Here is a 17,728-nt window from a genome sequence, read left to right as displayed (position 1 = left end):
TCAGGTGTAGTCTTCCTAGCCAGAACACCCTTATGATGCTTTTTAATGTAAATGTGTGTGTAATCCATATAATAAATACACGTAAGCACAAAAATTCCGAGTTTGTGTGTACCGAACTCATAAACTCATTTTGTGGCGCTAAGATCACTTGATGTGCTTTTATTTTGAAGGGGATGAAATTATATTGGCACACTTGCGCACTAACGAGCGGTATATTCAACCGGAAAATCAAGCAGTAGAAACCGGCAACAGATATGTGAGTTTCTTCAACTTTCTCCGTGCTGTCATATTCATTTTTTATTGTAACGTCAGCTGTTATTGAAACCCACGTTACTCAAGAGGAATTATTTATTGAAGTGCGGCACCGGAAGTCTTGTTTTGCCATGCTAGTATGTTGACATCTTAGCTAACATGTAGCTAAACCGCTACATCTCAAATGCTATAGCAGTTTTTCAGCAGCATGGCGAAATTCAGATGATTCAGGTTCAGGCTGTAACCTTTCTCCTCAGTGGGTTTCCGAAGCCGGACTGAAGGCTGAACTCTGAATGCTGAGAGCGCCACATGGAGGCGGTGCTGAAAAACTTAGCTAGCACGGTGGAGATGCTGGCGGTGGCGGCGCAGAGCGATGCGGTGAATCACTGGGATAAACAAACTCTGTCCAGGGCGTTTCACTGGGCCCGGTACTGCGAGCACGTCTTCTCCAGGTTCCATAATAACGCCGCTATTAGGAGGATCATGGAGAAACAGCTGCAGCTCACAAACCAAACTCTGCGAGATACCATCCCCGGATACACCGAAGTCTCCCTCTCGGACCTCCCCCGGTGCCAGCACTTGTTGCTCGTCAGGTTGTTGAACAACCCAGAACTTCCTAGTTCTCTCATGAAGATCCTCTTTGACACAACGCGTCCTGTCAAGACGATGCACGGAGACTATGAGGACGTCACAGGTCTCTGCAGTCACATAGTTCAATGCAAATCAGTTTATAAGGTCCTGAGCCCCCTAGCTGATATGTCAGCCCTTGGTGCTGATGCTGAGGTGCAGGGGGAGATGCTGATGGAGAGGCTGGAGGCTCTGCTGAACCAAGGCAGTGAAACCTGCAGGGCAGAGCAATTTTTAGGCTCTGTTCTCCAGGGATGCGAAGGGGCATTGCAACAATTCTGTCTAGTCATCGCTGCAGCTCTGCTGACATCCAAAAGCTGTACTGCACAAACTGCTGCACATGATTTTCTCTTAGACTGGTTGCAAAAGAAACACAGCCTGCTGCAGTACATGTGTTCTCTACTGTCTCCTACACTTTTGAAAGACCTGGCAAAAGAACATCAGAAACTCAGAGATGCATCTTGTAATGTACTGAAAAAGTGGGCCTCGGAAATGGAATACAGCTTAAGTGACGGCGAATGGGTTCTAACCAGCACGGGTCCCGGAGTGTCCTTCAAGAAACTTACTGAGCTCTTTCTGGCTTTATTCGATGCCAGTCCGTCTCTGAGGGGGGATGTAGAAAAAGAACTAAATGCTTTGAAGATTTCTGATGGAGACTTTGATGTCACAGGGCTGAGTGTGTGGGGAGACCTGCTGTCAGCTTTAAACATGTGACTGATGGTCTTGGAGCTTGAAAGATGATCAAATTGTGGCCAAATTCCTGTTTATATCTTGATATTGTCTATATTTTTCGGTATCAGAAAAAGCATATTAAACAGCTGACATCAGTTTTTTTTCTTAATGGTCACGTTGTTCTAACAATTGTAATGATATTTCTGTCAGTTTTGTTTAATTTTACCAAAGTGTGAGCATGACTGTGGGTTTATGAAATATTTAACATGTGAGAATTTAGGCTGGTGATGAGAAGAATTGTTCTAGCAGAGCAAAAAGTTTTAGGTTCTTCTTGAATGTTTTCCACCTTTGTTTACAGAAATGTGTTTCAGTACAATATTTGACTCATGTTGCACTTTTCCTCAGTTCATGTATCTAGACAAACACATAACTGCTAATTACAGATGCAGTAGAAAGATATAATAAAAATGGTCACTGTGGTGGCTCCTCTCAGACTGAAAATTTGTTGCAATATAGTAATTCTTGTTGAAATGTAAACATGTTTTTAATGATATATTGTGATAATTAGAATATTTGTGATGACTTCACTGTTGGTGAAATTGGCCAGATTGCTTATTATATGAGATTTTAATCTAGAAAAGTGGAAAAAGAGGCAGGACGAAGAACAGGGTGGGGCATATGATACAAGAACAATGGCAAATGAGATCCTGCTCTTGATGCTTCAGGAGTTAATCTCTATCTCTGGATTTATTGTTTTTAGTGTGTGTGTGTGTGTGTGTGTGTGTGTGTGTGTATATATATGTGTATATATGTATATATATGTATATATATTAGTCAGTCCAGTTGGCTGTTTGTTGAACTGTTGAACTTAGTTGTTTGGACACATTATAGCTTTTGTGCTGCTTTGTAAACCGTGTCAGCACACGATCCGACTCACTTAAACTGAACGTACTTGTGAGACAGTAAACAGATGCCATGGGTCTTTGGAAGCTCAAGGTTTCATTCAGCCTCATAAATTTGATCCTAATACCAAGCCATTAGGAGCTGCGTTGTTTAAAATTATTCTGCAGCGGCTGATTTATGAGGACCTAAAAAGAAATTAAAGTTTAATTCCACATTATGCAGATCTGTGGAGAGAGATGGGTTTGATAATAAGCTCGGGGCTATAAGGAAATAGCAATAAGCAAAGCCAGCAAAAGCGCTGTGCAACCACGTACCCTTTCCTAACTCTACACACCTCAAATGATTTTCACTTTTTTTCCACACCATCTGTCAGTAAAAGCCTCCAGCAGTGCTTGATCTAAACCTATACATTTGGATTGGCTTAATTCCAGTCATGTGACCTGACTGCCAATTTACACATCTCAGACCTTGCCCATGTGTCTGAGCGCTTGTGCAGCGAGGGATCAATTAGTCAGATCAGGCGTCTTCAATCAAACTCTGCACAATGGCTGGTGTGTGACATAACCCTGTCAGCGAATTAGAGCCCGGGCCACCGTGCGGAGGGAAACACCAACACAGCCACGGCTCATTTAACACACCGTGAAAGCAATTCTCGTAGAGACGGACGAGGGTCACTGAGTAAAGGGCAGCGCATACACAACCAGTTTATTTCCAGCCAGTGAAGAACATATGCCAACCAGCAACGACTGCAGAGATCTAACCTGCTCTTGTGTTATAAATGCATGCAAAAATAATTATGAATTTGTTGGGAGTGTGTTTAATTTACAAAATCTACAAAAATGCAGTTTCAGAGCACCATTCCACAAACTAACGAGAATTATCCACCTCTACTCTTTTAGCATGTAGCCATCGGGTGCTTCCACCCACAGTTATTTTCTTGTGTAGACTTTGTGGTTCTCACTCTGATTCACAGCCTTACACGTTACTGGCAGGGTGAGAGAGCTGCCATGGTGATGATTCAGATGTGTTACCATCTGACTCCAATAAGCCTACAAGAAAAGCAGCATTTTTAGTACTATGCCTATGCCAGTCTAATATTTAATAAAACCATGTTTTACCCGTTATTTATAACAGTCTAAATCATACCCACATGTCTGGAAACCACTAAGAAGAAACTGCTTCTTTTGGCAGTCTGTAACACTATTTAGCTATTAAACATCCACCTATCCATCTATCTTCTGAATTGCTTATTTTATATTTGACCTCCAGCTGTTTGCAGCAAGCTAGTAAGCCTTTATTAGAACAGACTGAGAGTCGAAGTCAGCCGCTTACATCCAGCTTATTTAATTTAAATGTGTCATGCGCTTTATTAATTCAAAAGGACAAATGAGAAAACTTATAATTTCATACATGTGTATCAGTGCTGTCTGTTATAAAGAACATGCTCTAAGCAAAGAGTTGGATGATTGTCTTATCCTTCCTTATTTTACATTCCATCCGTCCAGCGTCACGTTTGTTCTCCAGCAGCGTGGGGGTAACAAACTGCAGTGAGACGTGCTGAGAGCGACTGCTGTCCTGCAGCTCCTGGAGGGTCATGAAGGATAACATTCATTAAAACTCAGATCCAGCCACCATCTGGTGGTGTAAATAGGGAGTCCTCTGAGGGGGTGGGCGCAGGAGGGTAGAGCCCTCCCTCGGCACGTGCCTAAGCCGCTCCAGTCTGGCCCCTTTTGTGTTTTCAGCGATGGATCACAGAGGCAGGAGAAACCCCTCCGCACACCTGTGTCCCACTCAGAGGATGACGACGATCAGCGACCACCGTCAGCAGGCACGCTTAAATGGGTTTGATTATCATCATAACATCTTAAACTAAACATCTCTGAAGGTTGAACAAAGATAGTGGCAACAAATTTATTTCTTTGAGCGGCATGATGGATTATATAAATAAAGAAAAATTGTGTGCAGAAAAGCAAAGTGAAAATAAACCCTGCAAAATATTTTGTCTCATCACCTGCAAATTCTTCCACTCTCTTATTACGATTTCTTCCAGAGCTGACGGTGCTTTGTCAAAACACGACAAGTATCGTATTGGATCTTATCTTCCTTTGTCTGCTTCTGATACTATATCAGCGTGTATGAAGCTGTCAGTGTAATCCGATATGGAGGGGTGGGGGGTAGGGAAGTGGATGGACCTGTGATGGATTGCTTCAAATGTGACTGCACTTCCGTGGAAGGTGAAAAACAAAAGATAAATTAAATGTAGCAGTCTCTGTCTACTCCTCCCATCCTGGAAAATTCTCACCTTTGCATCCCCGTTTCTCTGACTCATTAGAGCAAATGCTATCAAATGTAATGCTAATGGATACAACTGGAAAGTACAGCAGAGATGATAGCACACCGTTGTAAAGCCGTTTTGCAGAGGGTTTCATTTAAAATCGTTTTTTTAATATAATATCTAAACGTTTAGGAGTCATGGTGGAAACACACCAGTCTTTTTTTTGTGTGTGTGTATGTTCAAATTACATATGGTTTGTAGTGGGTGCAAAGTAGTGATATATAACATGTTATTTTGTGCAAATCCAATTTGAGCCAGCAAGATCTCCATTAATAAAGCAATTAACAAGAGAGAGGAAGGAGGTGTGTGGAAAAACCACTTGCCCCGGGGATGTGTATTGTCATGTCGGGGGGTGTTGTAAAACAGTAATTACTCCAATCCTGCCTTGAAATTTAGGCCTTAATTAATACCTGATGTTTTGGGGTATGAGGAATGTGAATTATACGTTAGGACTAAAAAAATATTGAGAATGCAGTGTGGAAAAAGAAATTGTCTGAGCTGCAGACTAGACGGGAGGATGGAGCAGGAGGATAATTGCATGCAGGGAGAGTCCCACAGGAGGCGTGCAACCCCGTCATCAAACACTCATTGTGGCTGGGCCTCATCCCATTACAGTCCCCCAGGAGCCAAAGTGCACCTGCCCCACAGACTGACAACTACTCAATCCCCCTCCACTCACCCTCCGGATTACACAACCAGACGAACATCACAGTGACCGAGCCGGAGATGCTGCAGAAATATAAAGAGTCAGTGATGCAGGCAGGTGAAGGCTGACAGACTTTCCACCTGTGAAAGAAATGCTGACAGAAGCTTTTTGCCCAATTACTGTGCATCCTAACGGGCACGTCACTGGTGTAACAGCCATGACGACTCCGGCTGGTTAGGCATGAGAAAACATGTTCCACGTGAGTGGTGACACAATTGTGTTTTCTGTCAAATTAACGTGCGCCAAGCAGGCGTGAGGGTTAATGGTTTCCCTCCTCGGCTGGGTGAATAATCAGGGGAGAAACTGAGATTTATTGTAATTGCTCCCCCTCCTGACAGTTGGGATGATTTAGACATGAAGCTGCTTCCTGTGATCCAACCATCAATTAAGGCGGTGAAAGGCTACTGTACTCTGAATGTCCATCACGGGCAGGAAACCAGTGCTTGACACAACCCTTCAGACGTCACGCCTTTCGAACGTTCCCTTCGGGTAAGAGGAGCGCTCCAAAGGTTTCACGTGCACGAGGCTACAGAGGTTTTCCCAGGACATTTTCACCTTGTGCTGCAGTAACAGGACAATGGAAATTCATACACTGCCATTCTTCAAGAAGCTGATCAGACTTCTGATGATGGAGTCAGTCATTCCTTTTATTTTGTGCTTTTCATAGTCTTATACACCAATAAGCTGGAGACGTACATGAATTATTTACCACAGTTATCAAGATTGCTTGCTTTACTTAGCAAACAGTTAAAAGAAAAAAATCTGTTACTGTTCAGTTTATCTTAAGAGAAAGAGAAGATGAGTCAGTGTTTATATTTTTAAAAAGTTGATCTTTAGAGCATTTTTCTTAGTACGAGTTGATTGTTCTAATCTGCATTTTTTTCAGCAACTCTACACAGATTATCTCCATAGATATCAATATGTCACTTGTTCTAATGTCATTGTACATTTTTATTCCTTTATGTTTTTATGCTTTAATTTTCCCTACCAGAGCTACTTATTTTATTGAGTTTTATCAGGTAAATTTTATGACAACAATATAAATATTTTTCAACCTTAAAGCTGCAAACAGTGACTACGACTACTATTGCTCTGTATATATATGTTTTTTTATTCTAACAAAAATGCATTAATAACTACTAAGGCGAATCATCAGTGCTGTTTAAATCTTTTAAACAGGAGCATTTTTTATCTTAAAATGCTAATGAATTCTAGAGCTAAACAATATTGATTCGTCTTGTGATTGGACATAATGAAGGAGCTGGGTCAATACCTTAATGTGCTACAGAGAACAGTGTTGAGCTCAAATGTGCAGAGAAGGAAATGGGTGTGTCTGAGACCGCACATTACAAACATTAAAATGTCATCACCTTTCCTTTCCTTTTTTTGTTTTTTCCTGATCTTTTTTCCTCTGAAACAGACCCAACCTGACTCCACATCAGCTTATTAAAATCAGAAGTCTCTGCAAAGATGTTAAATGGTGGTGGTGTGCATGGATGAAACAGTTTAGTAATGCTGTATCTCTTGTCTCTTACCAATTTCCAGGCTACAGGGTCCAGTGCTCTCCCCTAGACCCCAGAGACCTGTGCCATTGATTTACTAATGAGAAACTTGGAGAGAACAGGAGATGCTTGGCAGTGATTGGAGAATTGGTGGTTAACCGATTTGGCAGTCTGTCTCCCGTCAATGAGGACTAATGTATCATCCCATTTACACACGAGATAAAAATGACAAAAAATTACCTTTTTGATTACTTTTTTTTTTTTTTTTTATAAAATGATATGAGTATTTTTTTATAACACCTTTTGACATCAACATACCTCTTCATTAAACACAATATTAGAAGCCATAAAATCACATTTATCTGTTTACATAATCTTTAGGCACAAAGCCGTAATAGCATCTTTTGGTCATCATAAACATTCTTAAATATTCATATATTTTAAACATCCTTGCAGATTTTTCATACAGCAAAATGAATCAAAGTGTTTAAACAGCAAATAAAGTCAGGTGGAAGAGCCATCTATTAATCCATGTGGTCCACTCATATGCGACGATATCAATGTGTCAATAAAGTACTTTTTGGTGACAATGACAATAACCAAGGGACACCAGGGGCTCACAAAACGTGGTTGTTCATACACAGCAGTGCATTCCTCCTGCGTCATGAGCACTAAAGCTGGGGATCTCCAGACACTAATTGTAATTTGTTAAAACACACACCTTAATGTTGATCATCACATGACTCCAAAAACAATTACAGTTAAGATACAGCAAGCCAGTGTCACGTTACAAAACAGAATGTAATGGGTGGCAGCTGGTACACAGAATTTATTGCAGTGCACACCAAACATCAATAGTCAATGTTTTCTGAGCAGCAGTTGCCTTCACAACTTTTTTGATTTGTCTCACGTCACGACCGGAACCTGATTACGAAAATTCCTCTTATTATTTATAATGGCGGGAGACGCTTGAATCTAAGAACAAAGCAGTAGGCTGAATGAGGACTATCGGTGGCTGTGAGGCGGCCGCGTCTGAAACATTGATCTGAGCAAAAGTCATGCAACAAACACACACTAAAACTCTACGGTTCAACTTCACTCACGCTATTTTTGTCTTATGTGTTACAGGCCTCACTCGAGAAGAAGAAGACCTTTTTTGCAAGCAGACGTCTCCCTGAAGAGGTACTGTCCATGAAAAATATGGCCTTTTATATTAATGTTCACACAGATCAACGACCCAAAATTCACAATAGTCTCACAGAAACAGTATGCAGGTATATACAGTACATAAAACATATTTGAGAAACAGAATCTTGTTTTTAGAATACTTTCATAGTTTCAGTGCAATCAGAGTAGTATTTCAGAGAAAGACCCTACATGATGGTCGACTGCAGTTTCGTCTGGCTTGTCTTGTTCAAGTAGATTGATGAGCTTTGGGTCCTAAATAGTACGACTGCTGTCTGTATAGTGAAGCCCTACTGTAGGTACATGTGATGAGAAACATGAGGCTCTAATGAGGATTGTTCTGCATTGCAACTACTTCTTTACAGTGGCTTTTGAATCTTCTTTTACTTTAACATACAGAATGGATTTAAACATCTAATATAATGCTTGTGCAACTGGTGATGATGAGTCTGTTTTCGTGGGCAGACTCACCACAACTGTCTGGTTTAAGAGTAGCCGCGCTGGGTGTACATCTTTCCCGCTGGCTCCTGTACGTATTCCTCCGTTTTATCCCAGTCCTGCACCCAGCCTCCGTTCAGCTGCCCCGTGGCCCCGTAGCTTTTAGCCGGACCTCCCATCGCACCGTATCCCTGGGTGATGTCGCCCGTCTCCTCTGCCAGCTCGTCCTCATCTATAAAACCGCACTTCTCTTCGCTGGTTTCTTCAGGGTCAGCCCATGGCTGTTTCTCCCCCGATGCGAAGAGCCCGTAAAATATCACGCCTCCGTAATGCACGAGAGAAGCAATGAGGAAGACATACTGCCACTCTTCACGAGTCTGGGAAATGGACAAAGGTTGGAGCCAGGCTGAGTCCCTTTGTAAAGTTTTAGGTTATATCATAGAACAGATGTGCTCTTCTAACTTGCTCAGATTAGGCAGAACAAATACGCCACAACTGCACCAGTGGTTTGCATTTAAGTAAATAAAAATATGAGGGTAAGGATCAGGCACAGAGGGGATTGGTCATATTTTGGGCATAATGAGAGGGTTTGCTACAGTAAGGAAAGCTCTGTGATCCAGGTTTAAATGATTACACTATTAAACAGTAGACTAGGATCAGGAGATGGCTGTGGGCTTTAAAAACTCAAACAAAAATATGTTTGTTGTTGCCTGATTACGACTCACCTTGTTTTTTGTCATTGCTCCCACTATAAGAGGGCAGACCATCCCTGACAGTGTTCCCACGCCATTGGAAATGCCCATGAGGATGCTGGCATAGCGAGGGGCGATGTCTAGATGGTTCACGTTGAAACCTGCAACCAAACGAAACAAGGAGACTTCCTGAGTCTGCTGCTGATTCACATTGAGGTGGGATCAAATATGAACAATACATCGTTGTTTTAGGACTCACCTGATATTGCAAAACCGCTAAATCCCACCGCCAGAACTAAGAAAGAGATGGCCACCCCCTTACTGTGGGAATACCCAACCACTAGTAAAAGAGTAGCCTCCATGCCAAAGCCTGAAAACAGCAGGAAAAGAGTTAAGTCATGAACTGATGAGGAGTACTTCAAAGAACTGACAAAAATCTCACGATTAAGACCTCACCTCCACAGTTCATGATTTTGCGGACCGTAGTGGTGGACATGATGTTGTGGGTTCGCAGGTAGTCTGCTAGCTGACCTCCTAAAGGCACGATGATGGTCATGACCAAGTGAGGGAGAGCTGACAGGATTCCAACCTGGGAAAGCATCAAATACTTTTCTGAAGCAGCTCCAACAGCAGCAGAGCAGCTGTCACAACAAGAAGGGGATTCTCTCAGTCTCAGAGCAAATCTCAGCCTCTGCTGTAACCTCTTGGCTCCTCTATCACATGTCAGCAATAATTCACCACATTAATATCAGAAACTCATCCTCAGCCTGAATTGCATCTGTCAGAGCAGCCTGAGTGATGCTTTACACTCTCGCTGGAGCTCAGAGGACTGGGGTAATTTGAGACTGGCTGCTTTCTTTTTACATGTATGACACATGAGGACAGGTAAAAACAACAAATCACAGCATTTTCTAAAGCAAGTTGTCCCAAAATTGCAAATGTAAATATCCATTAAACTTCAGAATTATTGTTTAATTTTTATATATGTTCTTTTTTAAATATAAAACAAAATATCTTTTGTTTTATATTGTTCTTTTTTTTTTAAATCCATGGTTATACATTTAAAATTAGGAAATTATTTCCATTGAGGTTGAGCAAATATAATAATGGTTCAACAGAAACAAACTTTCTTCATATATTACTTTTTAAGATGATATCGTTTAGCCTGCTGCATTGTATTAGCAGCTAAACGTACAATTATACACGTGGGTCTACCATTCCAGCCTAATTTAACCCTGGGGTGACAATTATTAATACAATCTAAAATGCAATAGTACTTAAAAGAAACCAGGAACAAATGTTGCACCTTGAGGCAACTTTTGTTGTGATTTGATGCTATATGAATAAAACCGCATGGCTTTAATTACATTTATACCATTTAGACCCAAACTTTCTTCCTAGGATGCTTCTTTTAAACTGAGTTATTATTTACTTAGCTGCCAAAGGGAGTCGTTAGCGGCTGAAATCTAATCAAAGAGGTTGATGTGCCAAGTAGGGTATAATATGTTTTAAGTACTTTATGGCTGCTTTAAACACCTTTGCCCATCTGTGAGTGAAAACTATAATGAGAGTGAACTAAAATAGTAAAAGCTGTGGGTGAAATTTTAAGCTTTTCACCCACAGCTTTGTGGGTGAAAAGCTAAAGGAAGCCAAAAATTTTCTGTAGGTTTCTAAGTATAAACAAAATCTTTATTATTGTCACACTGTTTTAATATTTTCATCCAGTTATGTTACTCGAATAAATTTCAGTTATGGCCAGTTTGGTATGTTTATCCCTGTGGTTCTGAAATCATGGGTTGAGCCCCACTGGTGAGGCATAGGGTCACTGCAGTGGCTGCATGGTGAACCCTCTTTTTGGTTTCCGGAGTTGGGATACCTTTGTTCAGCTAGAAAATGAAAACATTTAGTCTTTAAGAATAAATACATGACATTAGATGGCTGGCATAACAACAAAATGGACCTGTTATGCCTTTTTTAGAAGCAATTATAGCATCTTTTTTTTCGGAAATTTGATGGTGAGATCAGATGAGACATTTTAGGCCTAATAATAGACTTTATGAAGCATAAATTTACTCACCTTGCTGATCTCAAAGCCAAAAACTTCTTCAAAGTATGCAGGCTGACTGATGAGAAGCAGATAAAAGGTCCAGCTTCTGCAGAAGTTGGCCACAATGATTGCATAGACAGGCATAGAAGAGAAGAATTTCCTCCAGGGAGTCTTGAATTTCTGTTGAAGCAACGTGACAAATGCTAAATCAGCCTGAGCAGTGTTTGGTGTGGCATCAGAAATCAGAAGATACAGACTGAGCACCCACCTCCATCGCACCCATGAGCTGGGCACTTTCGCCAATGCTCTCCTCGATGTAACGGCGCTCCTCCTCGGTGATTGTTGGATGTTCTGCCGGGCTTTCATAGGACACCAAAATCCAGAACATGTACCAAAATATCCCAAAGGTTCCTGAACAAATCAAACACATCAGTCATTAAAAAAAACTTCAGATGATACAGATCCACAGAACGTAAAATTCAAGTGGAGATTTAGCTGCTGTCAAAATCAGAATACAAAAGTCTGACGTTTGGTTAATTCTGTACAAAATAATGGAAAACAAACATATATACTATCTGATTTAATGGGTTAGTCATAATAATGCTTGGGCTTATTTCAGAAGTTTAGAGAGTATATATTAGTTAGATAGTTGCATGCATAGACAGACATGGGAGAGGCAGTGAACTGACTCACCGGTGTCAGTTATATAACATTGACTTTGTAGACTTTGCTAACTTTATCTAATAAGCCCACATGAGACTGTAGCAGCACAAGAAAAATGCACAGAATTGAACTGTATGGCATTTATGGCTAAGAAAAAACCCAACTGTTACATTATTTCTACCTTTACATGGAACAGAGTGTCCTTTTAAGGTGAAGTCAGTCAGATAAAGCAGTACTTACCATACACATAGAAGACAGAGGACCATCCAGTATACTGGACCAGGATCCCAGCCAGAGGCATGGCGATCACTGCGCCGGCGTATGATCCTGAAGAGGACAAATTGTCATGACTGAGCAGAAAGCGATCTGTGTTTGTATTTAGTTACAAAGGTGTTCACTTCTTGTTTGCACACCTTTTAGGCACAGTGGTATGTAACCCTAAACCTGCACTCAAGTGTATAAAGTAACGTGATGATGCATGATAATGACGAGCCAATCTTGCTTTTGTGTGTCTGTTTTGTACCACAAAACGAGATGGTTGCCAGACGACTTCTTTCCAGCGGCGGAGCCCATTTACTCCAGATCCCGTGGCAGGCCGGGTAAGTCACTCCCTGTATGGTGAATGAAAAACACAACATTACAGCAACAGTAAGATCAGACAGCGATTGTTTCCCACCAGCTTTAACATACTTGTTTTGACAGCGTAAAAGCACAACATGCTTAATTTGCTAATTTCATCAAAACTGTAGCTGTTTTCACAATTAATGAAAATATATTCTGCTTGATTGACGCCGTCTCTTCTTTTTTGCCAGAGACTTACAAGTCAAATTGCAGTTAATAACAAACAAACTGACATGCATTGTAGCTGATCTTTCTAATAGAGACTAATGGCTTAGGTGTGAGTCAGTGCAAATTCAAGCTGACTGCCCACTTCATGAAAAAAAAAAAAAAGAAGCCCTGGATTGTTCCCATTAAATCTTCATTACACACTAAGTGGCATACAATCAACTATTGATAGACACAAATTGCTGAGGCTTGCAGTGGGAGACACCCTGAAATGCTAATGTTTAATTTGTAGTAATAAGCCATGGCGCTGAACGCAGGCAGCTCCCTCTCTGAATGGTCATGAGCAGCAACTGAAACTACAGTTTGGAGCTAAACAAAACAACAAAAGAAGATGACCTTCAAACTAATAATAGCGTCTCTCCCTCTGAAATCATTCCCCTTCTTGAGCTGCGGGAGCCGCCCGCATCAAGTGGTTTTTATCTCTTTTGTTCATTGTGTTTCTATGTGAACATGGAGCTCTCTAAGCCAGGCAAGCCAGTACACATAAGCCCTGCTATTCAGGGTTTTACTTTGTTTGACGATTGTGTACTAATATGTGTACAGTATAATGAATAGAGCTTCCTTTTTTTTCAGCAGAAATCCAAATAGAGAGCAGCAGGCTTGAATAGAAACAGAAGATTGCTGTAAAACCTGGCTGAAAACAGAATGTCAGGACAATTTCATTAGGAAGGGGTCAAACTCAGCTCCTGGTTTGATAATGAGGCATCATCCTTGAGTGTTTTAAAGGTCAAAACCAAATTGTGCATCAGTACCTCCACCAACCCTTGTAATATCCTCACAAAGATGACACATCCGTAGTGGACCCGGGCGGCAGAGGGAATGAACATGTTCAGGGTAGATGTCAGCACGATGGCAGCACCAAAAACTCTGGATAAACAGCATTACAAGATTATTTGTCAAATTTGTATCAAAATGAAATCTGTATGTGGCTCAAGGAAAAGAAAAGCGGGGTCTGCATCTTTTTGATCAACTGCAAATATCAGTAAACAGTAGACTGAATCCTATATTTTAAATTTTTATAATATAGTGGAAGAATAAACACTCATAATCAAGACAAACCAGTCCTAATTGGGTGCCACACACAAAAGCGCGCACACAACAGGCTGTTATTCGGTTTCCAGGGGAGTGAGGACAGGAGGTGTTTGCAGCAGAAGGCGTCAGAGGGCTCAGCTGACTTGGTATGATGAAGCTCTTCAAAGATTCATTTAGATTCAGTTTTAACAATCCTGTAATGTTAATGTAATAAGGACCCATGCTGCGAGCTTAGCGCACTTTATTTTTCCTTGCATCTCCTTCTTTCTGCAGTATCTGTCTACTGCGCTCTAATATTGATCGATAGTTTAACCGTTGTTTTTTTTTTAAAGAATGATCGTTTTGTATATTTATCTATATTTCCAGTCAGCTGCTAATGAAATAATAAGGTATAGAAGTGGGACGCGGTGGTTGAAATCACGCTACAATCTTTGCTTAGAAGCACTTCGCACACATGGCTTTGGCCGGTGTGGTTGCCATGCCTCTGAACATAAAGGATTAGACACGGTGGTCCCGTGGGAGCTCATTAACATGAGGAGGCACGCCTGGCGGGCATCAGCCAAATCCCCAGTTTATCTGCAGGTTTCTCCAAACCTACTGGTTTGCCAACAAGTCTGCACACTAAATTATACATTTTTTGTTCGTAGATACAATGGGAAATCAGTAGGAAACCGATATTTCCTAAATATAATCTCCTCAAAGACCTAACTCAAAAAATGTGTATAGTTTTACCTGTTTGCAGCCAGCCTGGAGGAGATGTACCCTCCTGGAATCTGAGTAACTATGTAGCCCCAGAAGAAGGAACCGTGAATCATCCCCACAGTCTCCGGGTCCCAGTTGAATTTCGCTTTCTTTCAGGCACATAAAAATAAAAACAAAATTACGTCTCTTTTAATTCGCTGTAGTGTGTATCGCAGTGAGATCACTTTTTCGTTTTTTTCCCTAAGTGGTAAGTGTTACAGGAGAGAAATATTTGCAGAAAGGTGTATATAAAATGTAATGCTTCGCAGTGAAATTGACCTCTGTGATTATCTAAAATGATTTTTTTTAAAAATCACAATTTCCAATAAATTTACAACAAAAAAGCGCAAACTATACTCATTTTGCTAATTACTCTGTTTAACACATGAAAGGCACTTGAAAGGGACAACAGACTCAGTTCTATCTCACCACCTATCACACATAAGAGGGTGGGGTAGGGTGGGGTGCAGGATGGGGTTCATGGTGAATGAAGAGGCGGGGTTTACAGGCACCTCTTTGATGATTATCTTCCCGTTTTGGTGGATTGTGCTGTTATTGACCATGCTGACGATGGCCACACCCAAGTTACACCGGATACCGAAGGAGATGCAGAAGCCGAGCCCGCTCAGCATAGCGATGATGTATCTGCGCGGCAGCCCGAAGCACGTGCAGTCACACAGGGGCGTCTTCCGCTCCTCGTCCGCTCGCGGTCTCCCATCCTCCGTCAGCTCGATCGCTTCACCTGTTTGCTGCCGCTTTTCGAGTCTCCTGCATTTCGATTATATAATACTCATTTTTTTAGGTGATTCATATGTTCAAAGCCGGCGTGAAGGGATGATAACAAAGTACCAGCCAGATACTGTGTTTAAAGAAAGAAAACAGTATTTTTTAAAAAAAAATATATATATATATATATATTTTTTAATGGATTTTTAAGCCAGATCAGCAGAAATAATTCCCCTGGAAATACCCAACACTGCTTCTTCGCGTTTATGAATGAGAATTTCATTTCAACTCCAGGCCCTGTCAGTGGCTCTAATTTATTCTTTAATCTGACACAGGCCTCCAAACGCCTGCACACTCTTCATGAGGGGGGAAATATCCTGTTATAATTTTTTCTTGACTTGTTGAAAGGAAAGGATGAATGGAATCGAGGAGAAAAAGATGACCTTCATACCGCATTGCAGTATCATCTGCATCAGCGCTGTTTGCAGTTAAATTTCGCCCTATATATGTTTTTTATTAAATATTTAATTAGCTGCCATAAATCCGGTGTAGGGATTTCGCTTTGGCTCCAATTCGGGAATTTTCACCGAAATTTAAGGTGGATTTAAAAACCCTGACATGCGAAGGCCTCATCCGGTGAAATGACTGGCCTAGCTACAGCTTAAATCAAACAGATTTGAGTCACGTTTTTTTTTCTGTGCTACAGCTTCTAAAAATCATTTCTGGTTCAGCAAATAAACGAATAAGGCTCAAAAGAGTTCCAAACATATGCAGACCCAGATTAAAACCTTCGTATTTCTTTTGGAATACTTGTCGAAGATTTGTTTTTGCTGCCATAATATAATTTATAATTCCCAATGAGAATTAAAAAGAAAAAATAAATAAATAATAATTCGCTTCTATTCCACCACATCCTGCTTCCCTGCTCCAAATCTAAACGGGTGCTGTTTCCTTTGTAGTCAGCCATCAGTTTCACCCGAGCCACGTTTCATGCAGCTCTTCGTGGCCGTTAAAGAATATAGGAAGTCAGTTGATATGAAGTTCATCTATCTTGAAGTAATACAGATGAATACGTGAGGTAATAGATATCCTCCGACCTTGTGTCACGACTCGTTCTGTTTCATTAATTATTAAAAAACACCCACAGCTGCTGGTGGAGGGGGACCGTCCTCCAGGGAAATATCTGATCCTTAAATATTCGGGCCACACGACTCTGCTCTCAGCACCCTGTTCGTGATTCACCTCATAAAGATGAGATTTACCTTTTTTCTTAAAAAAAAAAAAAATGTAATAATTGTAATTCAGTAATAAGCACATTCAAAGCCAGTGCACGTTTTCTTTGTCTGTGTCATCTAATCATTTGGACGTATTTTCTATTTTAATTGATCCTTCCAAAACTAATTCTGCGATTAAAAGAGATGTACAATTTCTTACCTGTACAGAGCCCCGAGGGCCTTTCCTGCCATTTGTTTCATCCCCTCTTTACTGGTGGGGAGAGCTTTCTCCTTTCCTGGCTCCATATCCAAATTATCTTCTGAAAACAATTTCTACAATACTATAACAAATATAAGTGCAGCATTAAAAAGCATATTGTTAAGATATTAATCCAGAAATAAGGCGCCTATTTCTCTTCAGCGAAAAGCATGTGTCCAGTAGAAACAAACTAAAAAATAAAATAGATGCGCCAGAAAAAAAATGGAGAAAGACGAGAGAGGCGTTCAGTCTGAAAGGGTTGCTTTCACAGTCACAAAACAGCAGTCAAATAAGTCCGCTTTTGCCTTGCGCAATGTTAATCCGTGCAGTGCCATCTTAAGATCCAGCCCGCGATAAGAAAAAGGCACCACCGAAGATCACAACTTGGATTTTTTTCTCCTCCTTTTTTATTGTTCTATTATTTGAGAAACTGAGGTGGGATTGTGGAGAGCTTGAGCCGGCGGAGATGATCGGAGCTCAGGTCTAACCTGAGGTGGGGGAATCTCCGGTGTGGGTGCAGCTGGAGGAGGTTTCAGCACCGCGGACAGCGCACAGCTCATCTACCTGTCAGCAGCTCCGCGCAATGCCCCTCCTCCCTCCGCTCGTCTCCTCTAATTCAATTACAACTTCAGATCTGTTAACAGCTACGGCTGTCAACTGCATAATCGTTCCCCACCCTTCCCTATTTTCTAATTCAGGAGAAGATAGTTTCAAGATGATTCCAGACAACTTATAAAAGGGCAAGCTCTCGAGCACTGGGCTGGTCTTCGTCGGCTTAAATCTGAGGCTGAGATAGTTTGTGAAAAACAAAACAAAACATGCTGAAAGCCTTGCTTTTGCTAAAATCCAACAAAGATATCAGCTCACTATTTGTATTTGAATTCATTT

At 41.1% G+C, this 17,728-nt stretch overlaps 2 protein-coding genes across 2 annotated transcripts; one reads left to right on the top strand and one right to left on the bottom strand.

Moving 5' to 3' along the window:
- Positions 1–540: 540 nt before the first annotated feature.
- fancf (FA complementation group F) lies at positions 541–1,593 on the top strand. Its single transcript, XM_085359312.1, has one exon. The coding sequence runs from the start codon at positions 562–564 to the stop codon at positions 1,591–1,593; it is 1,032 nt and encodes a 343-aa protein (XP_085215438.1). The 5' UTR covers positions 541–561.
- A 7,074-nt stretch (positions 1,594–8,667) lies between these two features.
- LOC146628014 (vesicular glutamate transporter 2.1-like) lies at positions 8,668–16,887 on the bottom strand. The gene is made up of 12 exons (XM_085359297.1): positions 16,802–16,887; positions 15,154–15,409; positions 14,633–14,751; positions 13,621–13,735; positions 12,546–12,633; positions 12,263–12,349; positions 11,628–11,770; positions 11,390–11,539; positions 9,769–9,901; positions 9,572–9,682; positions 9,346–9,473; positions 8,668–8,997 (listed from the first exon to the last, which is right to left on the bottom strand). The coding sequence occupies exons 1-12, from the start codon at positions 16,885–16,887 to the stop codon at positions 8,668–8,670; spliced, it is 1,746 nt and encodes a 581-aa protein (XP_085215423.1).
- Positions 16,888–17,728: the final 841 nt, after the last annotated feature.

This window comes from Diplotaxodon limnothrissa, linkage group LG7, assembly GCF_057381915.1.
Source record: "Diplotaxodon limnothrissa isolate DT_005_m linkage group LG7, D_limnothrissa_male_GT1.1, whole genome shotgun sequence".
In the NCBI taxonomy this organism is placed as follows: Eukaryota; Metazoa; Chordata; class Actinopteri; order Cichliformes; family Cichlidae; genus Diplotaxodon; species Diplotaxodon limnothrissa.
This window is presented reverse-complemented; position numbering and strand designations above follow the sequence as displayed.

What these genes read in the sequence shown, in the direction of transcription:
- fancf (XM_085359312.1), top strand. Translation starts at nt 562, where the DNA reads ATGGAGGCGGTGCTGAAAAACTTAGCTAGCACGGTGGAGATGCTGGCG.
- LOC146628014 (XM_085359297.1), bottom strand. Translation starts at nt 16,887, where the DNA reads ATGGAGCCAGGAAAGGAGAAAGCTCTCCCCACCAGTAAAGAGGGGATG. An exon ending in GCCCTCGGGGCTCTGTACAG is followed by an intron (nt 15,410 to 16,801) that starts GTAAGAAATTGT and finishes ATCGAAATGCAG; the next exon opens with GAGACTCGAAAAGCGGCAGC. An exon ending in GGCAACCATCTCGTTTTGTG is followed by an intron (nt 12,350 to 12,545) that starts GTACAAAACAGA and finishes TGTCCTCTTCAG; the next exon opens with GATCATACGCCGGCGCAGTG.